We start from the raw sequence: 20,026 nt of genomic DNA, 5'->3' as shown, positions 1-20,026 counted from the left end.
CATGTACTCAGCACAACGCTGCCGGCCTGTGGGGATTCAGTAATGCTAATGACCCAGAACTTCTCCACATCACTGGATCCCAAACTTTTGTTTTCAGGAACCATCTACAACTTTAGGACTTTTCTCGAGACCCGCTAAATAAAGGAAGCAAGTATCCAGTTTTAAGGAACGAGCCAAAAAGGAGTCCGCTGTGACCAACCATATTTGCTCATAATGCATGTGCATTACTATCAAAAAGCATTATTCCACCCCATGTGCACAACAAGTTTTTTTTGCGATAAACAATCTGCATGTTAGACTTGTTTTTGTTACAGTGATGCTACCCTGATGGTTTTGTATTGCTGACTCCTTGATCGTGGTCCTGATAGTAGAGTTGAAGGCTTTTCTCCTGTACGCTCTTCCTGTTACAGATAGTTTCAGGTTTCACTGTAATCACACTCATGTGTGAACACAATATTGTAGGTGATTGATTGATTGAATTTATTACACTGTTTTCCAAATACAAACATAAGGGCGCATCAGCCGGTGACACCTCCACATACAATTTAAGAAAATCATCAAGGATAACACAATAAAGCTTTAAAGCTTATTTCTAGGTGGGAGGGAAGCCCTGGCTTAGCAGCATGAAAGTAAGTGTGGCTAGTATGCATTAGAACTGCAGGATTGTTGTTTGTTAAAGTGCTAAAGTGGATTGAGTAGTGTGTGTGTACAAAGTGGACAATTAGGAGTGAATGAACTGCAAAGTAAAATGTGCTGATAGGTGTTGCTCGTGGTATGTGTGTGGAGCACAGGAGGTTGGTGGCACCTTAGTTGGGGAGAATGGGCTAGTGGTAATGACTGGAGTAGAATAGGTGGAATGGTATCAAATAGATCAAACACATGGTTTCCAGGTATTTGATGCCATTCCATTTGCACCGTTCCGGCAATTATTATGAGCCGTTCTCCCCTCAACAGCGTCCTGTGGTGTACAGGTGTGTGTTTGCATGCATATTTTTTTTTATTGCAATGAATGTGACATGTGGTTGCTTATCTACCTTAGTTGAACACACTGACTCTAAGTCACTCTGCATAAGAGCATCTATCTAAATAACCTAAATGTAAATGCTGTATAGCGTATGCAGTGTTTGTATGTGTTTGTTAGATAATGTGTCCGATGTTCATATTTGCATGCAGGCCTATGTAGTAGGCGGTGTGTAAATGAGTGTGTCTGTAATGAGTGTTTCTAACTATGTGTTTGCATGTGCATCCACATTCGAGTGCACATTTGCATGTTTGTGTGTGAGTGGACTATTTGTGTGTTTCTCTATATACGAATGTGTGTTCTTCTCATTATATGACACAGTAGAGTTTCTGCAGGGCCCAGATACGCCAGCCTGGGCTGATTAATGATGCTGCGGGGGTACGTCCCATGTGTGACAGACCAAGTGAAAGAGGACAGGCTCCAGTGTCTGGCTAAAGGCTTGAAAACTCACAGGCATTCCTCCCTCTTACACCCCAGAGCCTTGAAGAACGTAACTTGGCAATTTTCTTTCAACATGGGTTTTTACAAGGCAGCTGTATCAGGGCCAGCTCCAGGCATAGGCGTCATAAGCGGTTGCTTAGGGCCCAAGGTGACTAGGGGGACCCAGTCGGGGTCCCAACTTACTGTTGAGAGCCAGAATAGCAGATTACAGGTGCCAGATCGAAATTTGGTTGTGCTTCAGCAGTTTTTCTCTTGTTTTGTCAGTCACTGACAGTCACTAAATTAGTAATGTCAGCTACCAATTTTTAGATTGGTAAGTTAGTCTAGCCAGTTATCTAAACTTCTAGTAATCATGGCCGAATACAGACCGAGCATACAGGGCATGTGCCCAGGCGCCCTGACCTCCAAGGGACCCCCATTGATTTTGTTAGTCACACTCACTCAGATATCATTAATATGGCATAAGTCATGGCAAAATGTGTGGTATTGCAGGGAATTTGCAATACCACGTTTAGGGCATCTAAAACGCTAGAGCCGGGCTAATGTATTTTGGCCTATCAATTGTAAGCATATTTACACTCCAACACAGATGGGGGCAGTAATGTGTCAATAATACCAAAGAAACGCCTTCTTCCTTGGCGCCTGGTTTTGAAATGCCTGGAACCAGATAAGACAGGTGTGGCTAGACACACAACGTAGCTTGTTTATTAAGAATCGCAATAAAATTTGCCTTTGATAGCAGCTGGAAACATCAGCCGCGAGACACTGTCCTAGGAAAGCCCGACGCTCGTAAGTGTCTGTTTGTTTTTGTTTTCTTGTCAGTGTTGTTTACTAAAGTTAACTAATTTAGCTAGCTAGCCTGCTTGCAAAAGAAATGGAAGTGAATCCGTTTCAATCTGTTAAAATAGCTCACGCTAGCTAGCCTATCTATTATTTATAATGTTTGCTAGCTAACGTTAGAATGACCAAATAAATAAAGTCCGAGAGGAATATAGTAGAACATCTTTTATCAAGTCCCCTGCTGGGTTTCTGTCACGTGATTGCTTCCGCTTCTCATTTTTTAACCTTACTTTATCAGGACATGGAATCGACCGTGTTGAACCTGCACAACCAGTTCCAGAGTCTGCTTGCACACTCCGAGATTCTCATTGAGGGCATCGAACCACGTAAGTGACTAGTGGAGCATGCTTTTGGTTGACGGTGGAAATCAGTGTTTCTCCAGGCATTGCATATCAGGGATGGCATATCAGAGATTGCAGGTTCTCTCACTGGCTGGTGCAAATCTAATTTCCCCCACACACACTCCTCACCTGAAAAACAAAACAATGGGGGAGATTGACTTCAAAGCAATCAACATGGTCTGTAGAGAAAAGGCAGATAGTTAAACAATAACCATCCCCTTGCTTTTCTGCCCAGAGTTCATCCAGATGGCTCTGAACTTTGAGGACTGCAGGCGGAAGTGGCTCCAGTGTGATGAGACGCTTGGGGCATGCAAGGAGGTGCTGACCAAAACGGAGACTGAGAGGGGGGCTCTGGAGGTCAAGCTGAAACACGCGCGGAACCAGGTGGACGTGGAGATCAGACGGCGCCAGCGGGCTGAGTCTGACTACGAGAAACTGGTTGGTACAGTTATAGAAAAATTACAGTACATTAAACGTGTACTACATCATAAAAGTTGTGGTGGCTTCTATTGGGAAATGCTGCTCTTTTGTGATGTTCAGTGTTAAATAGAGGGCAGAGTTTGAAGACCACAATGGTTAATTAGTTAGTAGTTATGAGTTAGTCTGATTTAATCAGGCTGTAATACTCAGTTACTTGGTGTAATGCTGGATTGAGTAACTGAGCCGACAAGGTGAAAAATATGTTGGTGTCCTTGCGCAAGGCACATAACCCTATTTGCTCTATGGTCACTGTAAATTCAAATGCAACTTTATTAAACATTTTGGCTTGTAAGGAGCATTTACACCGGGCTGTCTATACCAATTAACTGTGCATTACAGCCTGACTTAATAAGCCTATGAGTTAGTATGAATACTGTTTGGAAGGCTAGGACATGATGGGGAAATGACCTGATCTGTGTGTGTAGGAGCGTCAGATCCAGCTGATCCGGGATCTGCTGGTGGCAGATGGTTCCAGCAGCAGCCTCCACCTGAGCGAGGAGCAGCGCTCGGCCCTGGCCTTCCTCAACGCCCATTCCCAGGCCGCACAGGCCGCCAAGAACAACACCAACCTCAACAACAGCCGCAGGTACTGTACACTCCTCTACTAGGCCCTCATCAGCCTTGTCTGGGCTGTGTTCATCAGAGCACGCAAAAAACAAAAAAACCAAAGGTTTGCTATGGGAAATAATAAGAAATATTTGTTTTTGAACAAATTCAGAAACGCCTAGCCCCTTTCGGCCGTTTGCTTCAGTTAAATGCTTAGGGGGGGAATTCCGACCTGAGTTAAGCGGGGGCGTAAATGGAAAGTAAATCCCCTGAGGATCTCTAGGAATAGTGGATCATAATAGGCTAACGTATTACAAGTTGTGCAGTAATTTGGGACATGTAGCCTTTTTGAATCAATATAGACCATGCGTAGCAGTATAACCCTGGAGCCTGGCACATGGTTCACGACAACTGGACCGTTGTCATACAGTTCCATCATTAGTGAGGATTATTAGGGTAGATTTATAGGACTACTGTTCAACCCCTATTCTACACTTTTCTCACCTTCTAATATTTAATGGATTGAACAATTGAGTACGGTAACCTTCAGGATGAATCAAACCACTGTAATTCTGATTCACCAATATATTTAGTACGTAAAGGCTCTCCAAATCATTTTTTTGTATTTTTTAGTAATAAATGCTTTCCTAACTCCAAATGACATACAAGATCAGAGTATTTTTAAATTAACCAATTGGTGCTGAAATGAGATTAATATGCATGTATTTACATGGCTTTCTTTCATTGATCCCTAATATTCTCCATATATTCTCTTGAGAAAATTCAAATTAAAGGTTCACCAAATTTTAAAGGGATGGCTTTAGATAAATGTACTGAAACCCCTATTGAATGAACTCCATGAGGAAATCTGTTGGCCAGCAAGTGGGAGGGTTTTCAGCAGTTGACTGACATTTATTCAGGGCACGCAAGGGAACCACGCCTACAAAGCCCGCTATGCACCTGCATAAGGTAAGTCAAAATACCAACTACTGAGAAGTGTGTAGGATGGGCGTACATTTCCTAAGTCTGAATCGTGCCCTTAGTGAATATGACCCAGATTGTTCTGATTCAGAACAGTGATCATAACCAAGCCTCCCGTCATGTCTTTATAGGTTAACCACTATAGATGAATCTGCTTCCTTGTTGTCAGACATTAGCTATGACAAAACGGATGATTCTCTGGTAAGTATATCCGCTTTACATTTTCCCCAAGGGGCCATTTGTCTTGGGCATTGTAGTTGTGCGCCATCACAAAAAGACATGAATACAATATGCCAAAATAGAAAAAGTGGTCAAATAAACTTAACAAAAATATAAACGCAACATGTATATAGTGTTGAGCCCATGTTTTATGTGCTGAAATAAAAGATCCCAGAAATCTTACATACGCACAAAAAGCTTATTTCTCAACAACAACAAAAATTGCACGAATTTGTTCACATCCCTGTTAGTGAGCATTTCTCCTTTGTCAAGATAATCCATGCACCTGACATGTGTGGCATATCAAGAAGCTGATTCAACAGAATGATCATTATACAGGTGCACCTTGTTCTGGGGACAATAAAAGGCCACTCTAAAATGTGCAGTTTTGTCACACAACACAATGCCACAGATGTCTCAAGTTGAGGGAGCGTGCAATAGGCATGCTGACTGTAGGAATGTCCATCAGAGCTGTTGCCAGAGAATTTTATGTTAATTTCTCTACCGTAAGCTGCCTCCAACGTCGTTTTAGAGAATTTGGCAATACTTCCAACCAGTCTCACAACCGCAGACCACATGTAACCACGCCAGCCCAGGACCTCCACACCCGGCTTCTTCACCTGCCATTGAAGCCGAGTGGGACAACATTACACAATCAATAGCCAGATCATCTCTATGCAAAGGAGATATCACGCTACATGAGGCACATGCTGGTCACACCAGATACTGACTGGTACTCTCTTTATTTTTCTTTATTATTATTTTTATTTTTAAGGTATCTGTCACCAACAGATGCATATCTGTATTCCCAGAAGTGAAATCCATAGAGTAGGGCCTAATGAATTTATTTCAATTGACTGATTTCCTTTATATAACTGTAACTCAGTAAAGTCTTTGAAATTGTTGCGTTTTTATATTTTTGTTAAGTGTAGCTATAGCCACACTAATACTACATAATATTCTAGATATTCTCATAAACATGAACTGTGGAGTCACCATTCTCTATTCCCTGTAGGACTCCTCTGTGATGAGGACAGTGCGACTGAGGAAGCGCCAGAAAAGGGTGTGTGGAGAGTTACTATTTAGTTTAGAGCCTGACAGATCCACAATAGAAATGTACATGTCTTTTTTTTTTCATTTTTTTTTTTCAAACGTTATATCTAAAGCATCTGTAGTCAAGGATAGAGTGCCAATTATGACAACATTTCCACTCAATCTACAATGCTCAGTCATCTGAAAGTTTGGTTAGCTAAGTCGTTCCTATTTGTTTCCACAGCGCTCTTCCAGAAACCTTGCTGAGCCCCAGCAGGAGATGAAGAAACCCCGCTCCAGTGGCCGACCATCAGAGAGGGTACTACTCAATGCAGGCTTCTGAAACTAACTCCAGTGAAGCTAATACAACATCTACAAAATGACTTCATTTCTGACCCTAGTCTCATTTGATTTGGATAGCACTCCAGCACACTGCTATTCAATGTATAGAATTTTGGTCACTAGACCAGTTGCTTTACATTTAAAAAAAAAATAGATATTGCTTCTGTGTTTGCTTTCTCCTTTTTGAGTATTATTTCCTGTCAATCACAGGATATGTATGTATTATTGCAGATGAATGACTCCATAGTGACCAAAACCACCATCACAGTGCCCGTCAATGGAGGTCCCGTGGAGGCCGTGTCCACCATCAAGACAGTGCCCGGATACTGGACACGCAGCAGGACTGGTGAGACGACACTAGCAAGCCTAGATACATCCTTATTTTCATCTGCCAGGGGCATGTTCAAATGGGCACAGCGTAGTGAAGTTTGTTGAAACGGAAATTGAAAATTATTGGACAAGTTCAGGTAATGGGCTACCTCCCTTGTTTGAAAACGTTTCGTGCATAAACACCACTTTTTTGTCAATTCCAGCAACTGCCACTAGATTTCAAGGAGATACCAATAGTTCCCTGCTATATCTGTAACTGTATATCTGTTCTTTCAGATCCTCAGGGCTGGGACAGTACCACTACTATTGACCAATCAGAGACGGCTAGCGAGGCACCCAGCACCCCATGCAGTGAGGCTCCGCCCCCACTCAAAACACCCAGAGCCAAAGGCGGGGTCCGAAAGCACGAATTCCTTGCCAAAACGGTACACATTGTCATTATTGTTTTTGCCTGTACCTTATTTTGAGTATTTTATTTTTTACAGCATTGGGAAAATATTTTTGTCACATAATTAACTTGAGGTTGTTGACCCAGTTAAGTCTTTATATTGAGTAATCTTATCTACCGTCTAATGATTTGTCCGACATCTACACGTTCAAGCCGAGAGTCTCTGTTCTGGCCCTCTTCTAACGCAGGTTATCAAGTCAGAGTTCTGCGTGCCCTGCGGAAGGAAGACCAAGTTTGGAAAGCTCTGCCTGAGGTGCCAGGACTGCAGGATTGTGGCTCACCCCGAGTGCCGTGATCGCTGCCCACTGCCGTGCAACCCTGCCTCCACAGGCAGCACACCCGTCAGGACCAGAGAGGTACTGAACCTGTGTAGTTAGTAATACATGCATAGATTGACAAGACTTCATATTTGCGACACTTGGTGCTTATACAGCAATAACTGACCATTGTGCTATTTTCTTCATATCGGATTCAGGGTTTACCTGCGTATGGTTTGGTATATTCTGGACACCATTCCTGAATTTGTATTGGTACCATCTTTGTCTCGAATGGCTTCTCCAAACTTTGCATGTCATAACTGTATCTCTTGTGTTGTAGCCAAGCACCCTTGCAGACTACGCTCCCTCCTCCTCTCCCATGATCCCAGCCCTAGTGGTCCACTGTGTCAAAGAGATCGAACACAGGGGTTTAAATGAGGTGAGCAGCCATTTTAGCACTTACAAAATTCACTTTGATAAAAGGAAAGAACATCAGTCATATCTTCAGATATTAGCTCTGGTAACAAATGCATTTTTACCTTGATAATTCCTGTTTTATCTGTCCCTATTGCCTGTTAACGTTCCTGCCCATTTATTATTTTTTCTCTCTCCACCGCCCCTCTCAGACGGGTCTGTACCGTGTGTCAGGCGAGGGGCGCACAGTGAAGGAGCTGAAGGAGAGGTTCCTGCGGGAGAGGACAGTGCCGGCCCTGGCCAAGGTGGATGACATCCACTGTGTCACGGGCCTCCTCAAGGACTTCCTGAGGAACCTCCCTGAGCCCCTCCTCACCTTCCGCCTCAACCGCGCCTTCATGGTGGCTGCAGGTCCGTCCTTGGCAGTTGGCTGTCTTTAAGGGGTTAAATAGATTTTAAAACGTAGACGTTATTCTGGTTATGTTCAAGTGCGTTCGGGTATGCATTAAAGGGATAGTTCACCCGGATTACAAAATTACGCATTTGTTTCCTTACCTTGTGAGTACTCTATGGAGTGCCTCTATCACTCTTGTCTTGTCCACAGAAATTCAGGACGATGACAATAGCCTGGCGCTGATCTACCAGACCATCAGTGAGCTGCCCCAACCCAACAGAGACACTCTGGCCTATCTAGCCATCCACCTGAAGAGGTACGGCAGCGCTTCCACCCCTTCACGGTCACTTTGCAAATCTGTCACTTTCCACTTCCAGCCGAAAGTGCTGCCCCTACCTGTGTTTGTTTGTAAACTGTGGTGGTGGATGTTTGGTGAATGTAACCGTCATTTTACATTCTGTGGTAACCGCCCTCCATAATCAAAGGCAAGTATAAAAGTGTCCTGATTTCACAAGGCACTGCAGAAGCTCCGTTCACTTGAGTCTCTCTGAAATGGTTGACTTCTGGTGCTTTTAGGGTGGCCCGGTGTGTACTAGATACCAAGATGGACGTCACCAACTTGGCCAGAGTGTTCGGGCCCACCCTGGTAGGCCATGCCGTCCCAGAACCAGACCCCATGACCATCCTGCAGGATACCAACAGACAACCAAGGGTATGTATGGAACTATACAAATATGACTCCGCTAAATGTATGTTTTTTTTTTTATCACCTTTTTTTATTTATTTCCCTGAAGGATGCGGACACTAGTTTATCAACTGTCTAGTTTTTAACGTACGATTTGTGTTATATTTTAGCACTCTTTCAATACTTAATGAGAATGATTCTCACCATACAGAAATGAGTGTTAGTCTCCACACAACAGGGTATTTGATTCCTATTGATGTAAACAGGTGATGGAGCGCTTGTTGGACCTTCCTCATGAGTACTGGAGCCAGTACACAGTGGACCAGCAGGCCCACGCGGACAACATGGTCAAGGGCAATGCTAACTGCTACAACACTCCTGACCACAAAGGTAAACACCACTGAGAACCAGTCTGTCCTGGCCCATAGACTAGTGTCAAGGAATGTTTAAATACAAAACATATCCTTTATCATTGCTATGGCCTTTTAACTCCAACTTGAATGTTTTTATGGCCATAGTGTTTGGGTAATGTGCAGAAAATATGTCACAATTTTCTCCTGAATGTGTTAATTCTCCCCCAACCAGTGAGCATGCTGGGGCCAGTGACCACTCCAGAACACCAGATGACCAAAACTCCCTCCTCCAGCTCCCTGTCCCAGCGAATGAAGAAGACCCTGTCAAACACCACCATGTAAGCAGCACCACTCTAAACATAGGGCCCCCCCAAGATCTTAATGCACATCTCAAATGGGTTGTGTTCCATTAGGAGCCAAATAAGAAAACATACTGAAACAGGAAGGGAGTACCTGGTCCAATAACAAATGCTAATGATTGTTTAACATTCTAAAACATTTTCTATTGCGGGTCCTAATTAACATGACCCTGGTGTTTTAGTTTTGAGCAATGTTCCTTCTCTGTGGGTGATACATTTTGTCAACCATTTTTTTTTGAAAATTCTCATTAGCTTGGATAATATCAGTGCTTTAATTTGATGAATGTGTGCTTCGATCTGTCCTTGAATGGGTATTTAGCGGTCTGTTGTATTTCTTCCTAGTTTGGAGTGATGGAGGTTCATGTTTTTTTTCTTGTGTGATTTTACAGATTTGGAAGCAAGAGCAAGGCATCTTCTAGCTCAAGTCGCCAAGGAGGCTTTTTTGCCTCCCCTCAGCTGAAGTAGTGGTCAAGCCACAGTATTCAGGGAAACGATTACAATTTTACTCATTTTGTTTTATACTCTTTTTCTAAAGAACCAATAATGCAGTAATGTGGTCAAGGAGAAAATCTGTTCTTAACTTTAGCTACTGTATATAAGTGGCAGGTAGCCTAGCGGTGAAGAGCGTAGGGCCAGTAACTGAAAGGTTGCTGGTTCGAATCCACGTGCCGACTAGGTGAAACATCTGTCGACATGCCCTTGAGCAAGGCACTTAACCCTAATTGCTCCTGTATGTCACTCTGGATAAAATAATCTACTTAAATGTACTGTATTTCATACACTTTTATATCACACCCTTTAAACTCTTTTATGAACCATGCAATACTTGATTTAGCTTTAAACTAACTGCTGCTAATAACTTTATGTAACGTTAAACTAAAACTCTATTTTATTGATATTTTATGCTATAAAATGTTTATCTCCACTTTTGTGGAATATGTTTGTACTTGTGATGACTAGGGCCAGGAGTTTGGGGCACTTTTTGTGGTGTTGTGCTTTAACCATTTATTTCCAGCATTATCCACTAGGTTTGCTGCACCTAGAAAATCCTAGGAAATGTTATTCAGTTGACACAAGCTGTCTCCAATCAATCAATATCGGGTTGTGTGTGTTTCTCGGTGTGTGTGTTTCGGTGGGAGGATCGCCTTAGACATGGGAGCCGCAGTGCTGTGAATCTTAATTGCACAACGCCTTTTATTTGGCAGGGAATACTATTTGTAGATCATTGATTCTACACTTCACTTTTCTCAAGTGGATCGAATCCTCTCCAACGGACTCGGAAATTTTAGCATTTATTTTTTAATTAGGGTCAGTTAAAGGGGAGTCTTTGGCTGCTTTTACACAGACAGCCCAATTCTTGTCTTATTTTCACTCATTGGTCTTTTGACCAATCAGATCAGGTCTTAAAAAAAGATCTGATGTGAAAAGAGCTGATGTGATTGGTCAAAAGACCAATTAGTGGAAGAAAAAAATATCAGAATTGGGCTGCCTGTGTCAACACAGACAATGAAACCAACCATGGAAGTATATTGTAATGAATTTTGGGTGGAAACCGGTTTAATTGATTCTCCCCTTTTCAACTGCCCATAATGGATCCATTTTAAGCTTTAACTTCCGAGTCGGCTGGAGAGGATCAGCATGAGAAAAGTGAGGTGTAGAATCACTGATCTAGAAATACTATTCCCTGCCAAATCCGTTTTGTACGATTTAAAAAAAAAAAAAAAAGTTATTTTTATTTTTTATTTTAACAGAGCTACGCCTTCCCCGCCACACACGCACAACCAGACATTGATTGATTTTGATTGGAAACAGCTTGTGTCAATTACAGAACACTTCCTACCCGCAGCAACATTAGTGGACAATGCTGGAAATACCAGTAAGACCACAGGGCCTCAAAGTTCCCCAAAACTTCTGGCCGTTGTGATGACTTATCAGTATGGTCCAATCTGTCTACTAATGGAAGTCTATATCCACCCATGAATACATGTGACTTTGCTGCTTCATCAAACCAAGGACCTTTGTTGACTCTTCTCTGTGAATTGATCAGTTGACCACTATACAGTACATACTGTTGTGTAAAGCCTAATCGTGTGTACATTATCTATTGATAGTTGTTCTCCTTTTTATACTGTGATTGTAATCAGAGTTAGTGGTAGACTAGCGCTGGATTGGACCAAAATTTTTTTTTTATTTTAATTTTTTTATTATTTGTTTTTGTCTACATTTTGGTGCAATCTTTTGGGGCTTGTCCTGCAGCTGTAATTAATGTGATCTACATTTTGGAATGCAAAGATTGTTTTACTTTGATGTTTTAACTTTTTTTTTTCTTTCTTTTAACAGTAAAATAATCATGCTAACCTCCATAAGGTAACACATAAAAAGGGGATTATGTAAACTTTCTAACCAAAGATGGCAACGGAAACACGAGAATGGCTCTTACTGGCCATCTCTGTACGAATTTGAATAGGACTAGTAAGTCATGTATGTATCCTGCCATCCTTGTGCTCAGAATAGATGTCTATGTACGTTGCGGTTGAATTCAAGTTTCTGTGTTGTTTATCATATGGCTTCCAAAGAACCTATAGGATTCTCTGCCTTCTAATACAAACTCTCTAACCAAAAAGTGTTGTTATTCATACACAATTATCATGCTAATTGTAAAACTTGATGGGAAGGAGATATGAAGATTGTATAGAATCACATTTATGTAGTGATTTCCCTTTGTGTGTCACAGTGCACCTTTCATTTATTTTCCTACCTGAAGAGTGTTTTATTTTATCCACAAGGGGGCGCAATTGCATCATTTGACACCCTCATAATGCACTGTGTATATACTATTTAAAAAAAAATTAAAAAAGAGGGGAAAGGTAGTTTAAAGAAATACAGTAGTTGATCATGTGAATATACCATTTTTGTAGTTGTCATTGTTGGTCATGACAAATTTAAAAGGGATATTTCACTGCAAATGTTTTCAGGAATAATACACAGCTAACGTAAAGTTTACGTCATGTCTCATGCTGCCGGTTGTATAGATTCGGGCTATATAGGGCTATGTCTCAATACCAAATTAAAGGAAGAGATTAGCAACCAGTTGTTTTCTTTATATCAACTGTTTTTGAAGACTGCAAATATTTCTGAGGCAAGTTTTTAGGCCACTTGCAATGATCACGACATGCAAAGTCTCAATAGTGTGCACCACATCCCAATGAAATCAATGTACTTCTGCCAGACCTCAAGTGTATTCTGGAATCTGTGTGCATGGTGCAATTCACATCTAGGATGTTTGGAGGGGAGGAAAGAGGGAGCAGGAGTGATAGAGGGGAGGGCGTGATAGATTCTGATAGAGTTTGCACCAGCTGCACAGCAAATCTGTTTATTCTGCCCAATTTGGCATCAAACACAACAGGCTGCTGAGTGCCTGATACTGCTGCAGTGCCCCATTAAAATAGAATTTATTGCTGCCTTAAGAGCAGCACGCATTACACACTTTCTCTCCTCCCTCGCTCTCTCATTTGCACTTCTTCTCATCCCTGGCTGGCTGTTTCCTGTTTGTATTTTTTTTTCTCACCAGCTGCTGTCAGACAAGCTCGTCAGAGTGGCTCATTACGGGGCCAAATGGGCAGAGAAATACAACCATGGCCACCTACCCGTCAGCCCCCACCACCCTGGCATAAACACCTATCCTGTCACCTGAGAGAATGCCTCGGACACTTCATTGAAAGCCAGTCCCTATTTCCGTCATGGCTGCATACCTGGATAAAGGTGCAAAAAGTGTACCCAAGTTTTCATGTAGAAATATAACAGTCTGAATGAGCCTTTGCTTGGTGCTGATCAAGTCTCTTCTCTTCTGGTACACGGAACCATGTTTTCTCTAACTGTTACATTTCTATTATAGCCGACAATGCCTCCCCTCAATGACTGCTGTGACGTTACAATAAGTTGGAAAGCTTGGACAATTTGCACTCCACGGTCTGTTCTCATTAAGGGACAGCATCCTACTATCTAGATGAGGAACAGTGAATCGCTAGCATCCCAGATGTGCCACATTATGGCAAATATCTATCATGGATGTGGTGCGTTTGATGACCTTGAACACCAAGTGCAATTGGGAGAAGTCTGGTTTATTAGTATTTCAAATCGATTAACTTGGTTGAGGGCATTATTCCAATACAGGAGCAATTACTGGAGCAAAAGTGAGAGTATGGAGACCTTGATGTGTGTAGTAGGGAAATGGACAGAGATTCCTGTTTGGTTCAGTGGATATGTTAATTTGAAAATGTTTCCCCTCAAAACACAAACACACACACACACGACGCAAACCAAACGAGACTACTTTTGCCACAGTTCTGGCTCTGGTACATTAGAAATGACAGGCCTTCAAAGAAAAAGGAAGTTTTCAGTGACAGGTTCCTGCCAACTGACTGACATCATGGGTCGCCTGGGCCGGCAGCACATAAGCACACACACCACTGACTTTGGAGCTTCCACCACCACCTCTTGCATGTTTTATTCATGGCTTTCGGAGACTGGCGGCACACACACACACACACACGCGCTAGAATCGCACCTCAGGCAGACACGCACATACACACACATGTTCAGAAAATACTATTCTGTTAATGAATAAATTGTGATATTATTGTACACTAAATCCTTACCTGCCAACATGACAGACTGACATTAGATCAGAAATGATTGTATCCAAAGATTAACTGTACCTCACACATACTATTATCTGTAAGGTACTTCAGTCGAGCAGTGAATTTCAAACACAGATTCAACCACAAAGACCAGGAAAGTTTTCCAATGCCTCGCAAAGGGCAGCTATTGGTAGATGGATAAAAAAAGCAGACATTGAATATCCCTTTAAACATGGTGAAGTTATTAATAACACTTTGGATGGTGTATTACTACACCCAGTCACTACAAAGATAGGTGTCCTTCCTAACTCAGTGGCCGGAGAGGAAGACAACCGCTCAGGGATTTCACCATGAGGCCAATGGTCACTTAAACAGTTTACAGAGTTCAATGGCTGTGATAGGAGAAAAATTAGGATGGATCAACAACATTTTAGTTACTCTACAATACTAACCTAATTGACAGAGTGAAAAGAAGGAAGCCTGTAAAGAATACAAATATTTCAAAACATGCATCCTGTTTGCAACACCAAAGTAATACTACAAAAAATGTGGGAAGTCAATTTACTTTTTGTCCTGAAAACAAAGTGTTATGTTTGGGGCAGATCCAATACAATACATTACTGAGTACCACTCTCCATATTTTTAAACATAGTAGTGGCTGCATCATGTTATGGGCATGCTTGTAATTGTTAAGGACCCGGGAGTTTTTTAGGATAAAAAATAAATGGAATAGAGCTAAGCACAGGAAAAATCCTAGAGGAAAACCTGGTTGTCTGCTTTCCACCAGACACTGGGAGATGAATTCACAGGGGCTGAATACTTACCTAATCAAGACATTTTCGTATTTTATTTTTTATAAATAGTAAAAAAAAAAAAATCTTCCACTTTGACATCACAGAGTATTTTGGGGGTGTGAAGGCACTGTATATAAATTAGGGGTCTTCAACCTTTTCTTGCCCATGGACCCACTTTCAGGGCAAACTGGAAAACCCCCATCATACGTTAGCAAAATAATTTTTTCACATTTCTTGTCTTATCATTAGGTGAATGAATATATTTGGTAGATCGTTTTTCATTATTTTGACCTCCCCACATTATAGTTGGAAGAGGAAGTGTAAACTCTATTATAGTCTATTAGCTAGAAAGGTAACTCCAAACATGGTTGCCAAGAGCAGCTGTTTAGCCATGTGTAGGCAAACATGTATGTCCAATTCAAGAAAGCTTACCAGCAGCCAGAGGCACTTACCAACTAGTAGCCTATTTGCGTGTGCTTTTTCAAAGCCTATGTCAGATACTCCAGTGAGTGTAATTGGTTACAATGAGTGAAATTAAGTTGACATCATTAGAAATATATATTCTGCTCTTGTCTACTATAGGTATGTAATTAAAAATGTGTTTATTCTGTTGTTGCTAGTGATATTCATAGAAACGTTGAAATAAAACTAATATTTATTTGACTTTCTTTGAAATATATTTTAGCAAACCCCCTGCAGTACCGGCCACGGACTTCTGGTTGAATACCCCTGATATAAATTAACAGTTTCATATGTTCAAATACATTGATATTCTTTTGATCTCATCTTTTTGATTTTGTGTGTTCAGTCAATTGAAGAGAATAGCATCAAGTTTGTGAAGAAAGAGCTGTTGAGGATGAAGAGGATTCCAGATCTCCCAGAATGCTTTGGAAGTCAAAGGGAGGATGAGGAAGGGGTGAACACTGAATGAGAATCAGCTGAGCAGTGCCAGAGAGGGCGGTCTGAAGATCACACTGCACGTCCTGAGGAACATGAACCAGAATGAGCTCGCTAACACACTACATAGAACTAAGAAATCTTTAAATAATATTTTAATACGTTTATATAATATGAGCCAAACAAAATGTGTTAGCTTAAAAAGCCCCTTTTGTGCAATAAGACTGTGCAATTAAGTATGAATTTGCATGTAGTCTCTTGGTGCTAAATTTAATGCTAAATTCATGAAATACATAGTATATACCAAACAAAGTAAATACCTTAGTATAGTGGAGGCTTACCTCTGTAGATAATTAAAAACATCTATTGCACATAGACTTTCAGCTTGAAATCCTGAATAAAATAAAAAAAGTACAAAAATTAGGTTCTGGTTAAATGTTTTGTTTTTGCCCTCCCAAGTGGTGCAGCTGTCTAAGGCACTGCATCACAGTGCTTTAGGTGCCACTACAGCCCCAGGTTCAAGCCCAGGTTGTGTTACAGCTGGCTGTGAACGGGAAAACCCATGAGGCGGTGCACAATTGGCCCAGCGTTGTCTGGGTTAGGGGAAGGTTTGGCCAGCCGTGATTTCCTTGTTCCATCGCGCTCTAGCAAGCTGATGGCATTTGTACTGTGTTTCCTCCGACACGTTGGTGTGGCTGGCTTCTGGGTTAAGCGAGCAGTGTGTCAAGAAGCAGTGCAGGGTTGTGCTTTGGAGGGTGCATGGCTCTCGACCTTCACCTTTCCCGAGTCAGTACGGGAGTTGCAGCGATGGGACAAGACTGTACCAATTGGATATCACGAAACTGGGGTAAAAGAACCCCCCCCCACCATTTTTTTTTTTTAGATACACTTGCCAAGAGAAGCCAACAAAAACTTAAATCTCATCTGAAGATGTTTGAAAGTATAATTGAGGGAATATCTCAACTAGGAAACACAACACTTCTCAATAAGATCGACACAGAGCTCTATATCACTGAGGGTGGAAGTAGAGAGGTCAATAATGAACATGAGGTACAGTGGCTTGCGAAAGTATTCACCCCCTTGGCATTTTTCCTATTTTGTTGCCTTACAACCTGGAATATAAATAGATTTGATTTACACAACATGTCTACCCCCTTGAAGATGCAAAATATACATTTTTTGTGAAACAAACAAGAAATAAGACAAAAAAACAGACAACCCCCCCCTGGTGTACAGCAATCTTTAAGTCATACCACAGATTCTTAATTGGATTGAGGTCTGGGCTTTGACTAGGACATTCCAAGATATTTAAATGTTTCCCCTTAAACCACTCGAGTGTTGCTTTAGCAGTATGCTTAGGGTCATTGTCCTGCTGGAAGGTGAACCTCCGTCCCAGTCTCAAATCTCTGGAAGACTGAAACAGCTTTCCCTCAAGAATTTATTTATTTAGCGCCATCCATCATTCCTTCAATTCTGACCAGTTTCCCAGTCCTTGCTGATGAAAAACATCCCCACAGCATGATGCTGCCACCACCATGCTTCACTGTGGGGATGGTATTCTCGGGGTGATGAGAGTTGATGGGTTTGCGCCAGACATAGCGTTTTCCTTGATGGCCAAAAAGCTCAATTTTAGTCTCATCTGATCAGAGTACCTTCTTCCATATGTTTGGGGAGTCTCCCACATGCCTTTTGGCGAACACCAAACGTGTTTGCTTATTTTTTTCTTTAAGCAATGTCTTTTTTCTGGCCACTCTTCCATAAAGCCCAGCTCTGTGGAGTGTACGGCTTAAAGTGATCCTATGGACAGATACTCCAATCTCCGCTTTGCAGCTCCTTCAGGGTTATCTTTGGTCTCTTTGTTGCCTCTTTGATTAACACCCTTCTTGCCTGGTCCATGAGTTTTGGTGGGCGGCCCTCTCTTGGCAGGTTTGTTGTGGTGTCATAGTTTTTTTTTTATAATGGGTTTAATGGTGCTCCGTGGGATGTTCAATATTTCAGATATTTTTTTATAACCCAACCCTGATCTGTACTTCTCCACAACTTTGTCCCTGACTTGTTTGGAAAGCTCCTTGGTCTTCATGGTGCCGCTTGTTTGGTGGTGTCCCTTGCTTAGTGGTGTTGCAGACTCTGGGGCCTTTCAGAACTGGTCTATATATACTGAGATCATGTGACAGATCATGTGACATTGCACACAGGTGGACTTTATTTAACTACCTATGTGACTTCTGAAGGTAATTGGTCGCACCAGATCTTATTTAGGGGCTTCAGAGCAAAGGGGTGAATAAATAATCACGCACCACTTTTTTGTTTTGTATTTTTTTGAATTTTGTGAAACAAGTTATTTTTTTCATTTCACTTCACCAATTTGCACTATTTTGTGTATGTCCATTACATTAAATCCAAATAAAAAATCTATTTAAATGACAGGCTGTAATGCAACAATATAGGAAAAAACGCCAAGGGGGGTGAACACTTTTGCAAGGCACTGTATCATGGGAAATATGAGCCAGATCCACACTGGAATAAAGAGAGTCATGACCCTGGAAAAACTGGTTTTTAAACAGCTGAAGAAAGGAAATCAGATTTTCTATGGGGACCTGAGAGAGTGTGGCATTGATGTCAGAGAAGCATCAGTGTTCTCAGGAATGTGCACACAGACCTTTAGAGAGGAGTGTCACGTCCTGACCATGGTAAGCTGTTATTTTCTATGGTAGAGTAGGTCAGGGCGTGACAGGGGGGTTTATTCTATGTGTTCTATTTCTATGTTGTTAGTTTCTAGTTTTTGTATTTCTGTGTTGGTTTGTTTGGGATGATCTCCAATTAGAGGCAGCTGGTCCTCCTTGTCTCTAATTGGAGATCATACTTAAGTAGGGGTTTTTCTACCTGGGTTTTGTGGGTGATTCTTTTTGAGTAGTGTTTGTTTCACCTCTGCGTCACGGTTTGTTGTTTTGTGTATTCAGTTTATTTATGTACTGCATAGTTTTACAGAGTAAATAAAATGTGGAACAACACACACGCTGCACTTTGGTCCACTCCTTTCGACAGCCGTAACAAGGAGTGTATGCTGTACCAGGAGAAAGTGTTCATCTGCTCATCCAGGATTTTCTGGCCGCTTTATGTGTTTCTCACATTCAACAACAGCAATGTTAACCTTTTGGATGAACCACAAATCAACCTTTAGTCAAGATGGGAATTCTGAAATTAGCCTACATAAGTGTGCCGTGGATAAGGCCTTACAGAGTGAGAGTGGGCGCTTGGACCTGTTCCTCAGCTTCCTTCTCGGCCTCTCACTGGAGTCCAATCACACTCGACTCCAAGGACTTCTGACACAGACAAGAAGCCGCACACAGACCAATATGAGGATAGTGGAATACATTAAGGAGAATATCAGGGACATACCCTCAGAGAGATGCTTCAATCTGTTCCACTGTCTGAATGAGCTGAATGTCCATTCTCTTGGTCAAACACTACATGCAGAATGTCTCTCAGAGGCCAACTGCCCACCTGCTCAGTGGTCAGCTCTGGTCTTTGTGTTGCTGACTTCAAAAGAGGAGCTGGATGTGTTTGACCTGAAAACATTCTCCAAATCACAGAAGGGGCTTCTGAGGGTGTCACGCCCTGATCTGTTTCGCTTGTCTCCCCCCCTCCAGGTGTTTCCCATCTTCCCCACATATCCCCTTGGTATTTATACCTGTGTTTTCTGCCTGTCTGTGCCAGTTTGTCTTGTTTGTCTCAAGTCAACCAGCGGTTTCTCAGATCCTGTTTTCCCCAGTCTCTCTTTTTCCTCGTCCTCCTGGTCTTGACCCTTGCCTGACCTGACCCTGGGCCTGCCTGCCGTCCTGTACCTTGGCCCCACTACTCTGGATTATCGACCCCTGCCTGCCTTGACCTGTCGTTTGTCTGCCCCTGTTGTTGCAATAAACATTGTTACTTCAACACAGTCTGCACTTGGGTCTTACCTGAAACCTGATAGAGGGTTCTGCCAGTGGTCAAAACGTCCAATACAGCTCTGTAAGTACATATTTAAAACAGACAGAATATTCATATGTACGAAAATAAAACATGAACATTACAATTACCAATTTTTCTCAAATGAGATGCTACACACAAACCCTGAACATTGCATATTTCTACATTTCATTTAGGTTGAATGGGTGTAACCTCACAGAGAAAGTTCGTAATTACACTTTTCGCTCTGTTGTAAATGTGTGA

At 41.9% G+C, this 20,026-nt stretch overlaps 1 protein-coding gene across 1 annotated transcript; it reads left to right on the top strand.

The window, feature by feature from the left end:
* The first annotated feature begins 2,075 nt into the window (after positions 1-2,075).
* Positions 2,076-11,662, top strand: LOC106565211 (rac GTPase-activating protein 1). Its single transcript, XM_014132074.2, has 17 exons — positions 2,076-2,251; positions 2,541-2,628; positions 2,879-3,081; positions 3,549-3,709; positions 4,782-4,851; positions 5,885-5,932; positions 6,146-6,220; positions 6,475-6,589; positions 6,850-6,998; positions 7,210-7,377; positions 7,619-7,717; positions 7,905-8,103; positions 8,297-8,402; positions 8,663-8,798; positions 9,038-9,161; positions 9,357-9,462; positions 9,873-11,662. Exons 2-17 carry the CDS (start codon positions 2,544-2,546, stop codon positions 9,946-9,948), a joined length of 1,920 nt encoding a protein of 639 aa, XP_013987549.2. The 5' UTR covers positions 2,076-2,251; positions 2,541-2,543; the 3' UTR covers positions 9,949-11,662.
* The last annotated feature ends 8,364 nt before the right edge of the window (positions 11,663-20,026 follow it).

This window comes from Salmo salar, chromosome ssa12 (genome assembly GCF_905237065.1).
Source record: "Salmo salar chromosome ssa12, Ssal_v3.1, whole genome shotgun sequence".
Lineage (NCBI taxonomy): Eukaryota > Metazoa > Chordata > Actinopteri > Salmoniformes > Salmonidae > Salmo > Salmo salar.
This window is presented reverse-complemented; position numbering and strand designations above follow the sequence as displayed.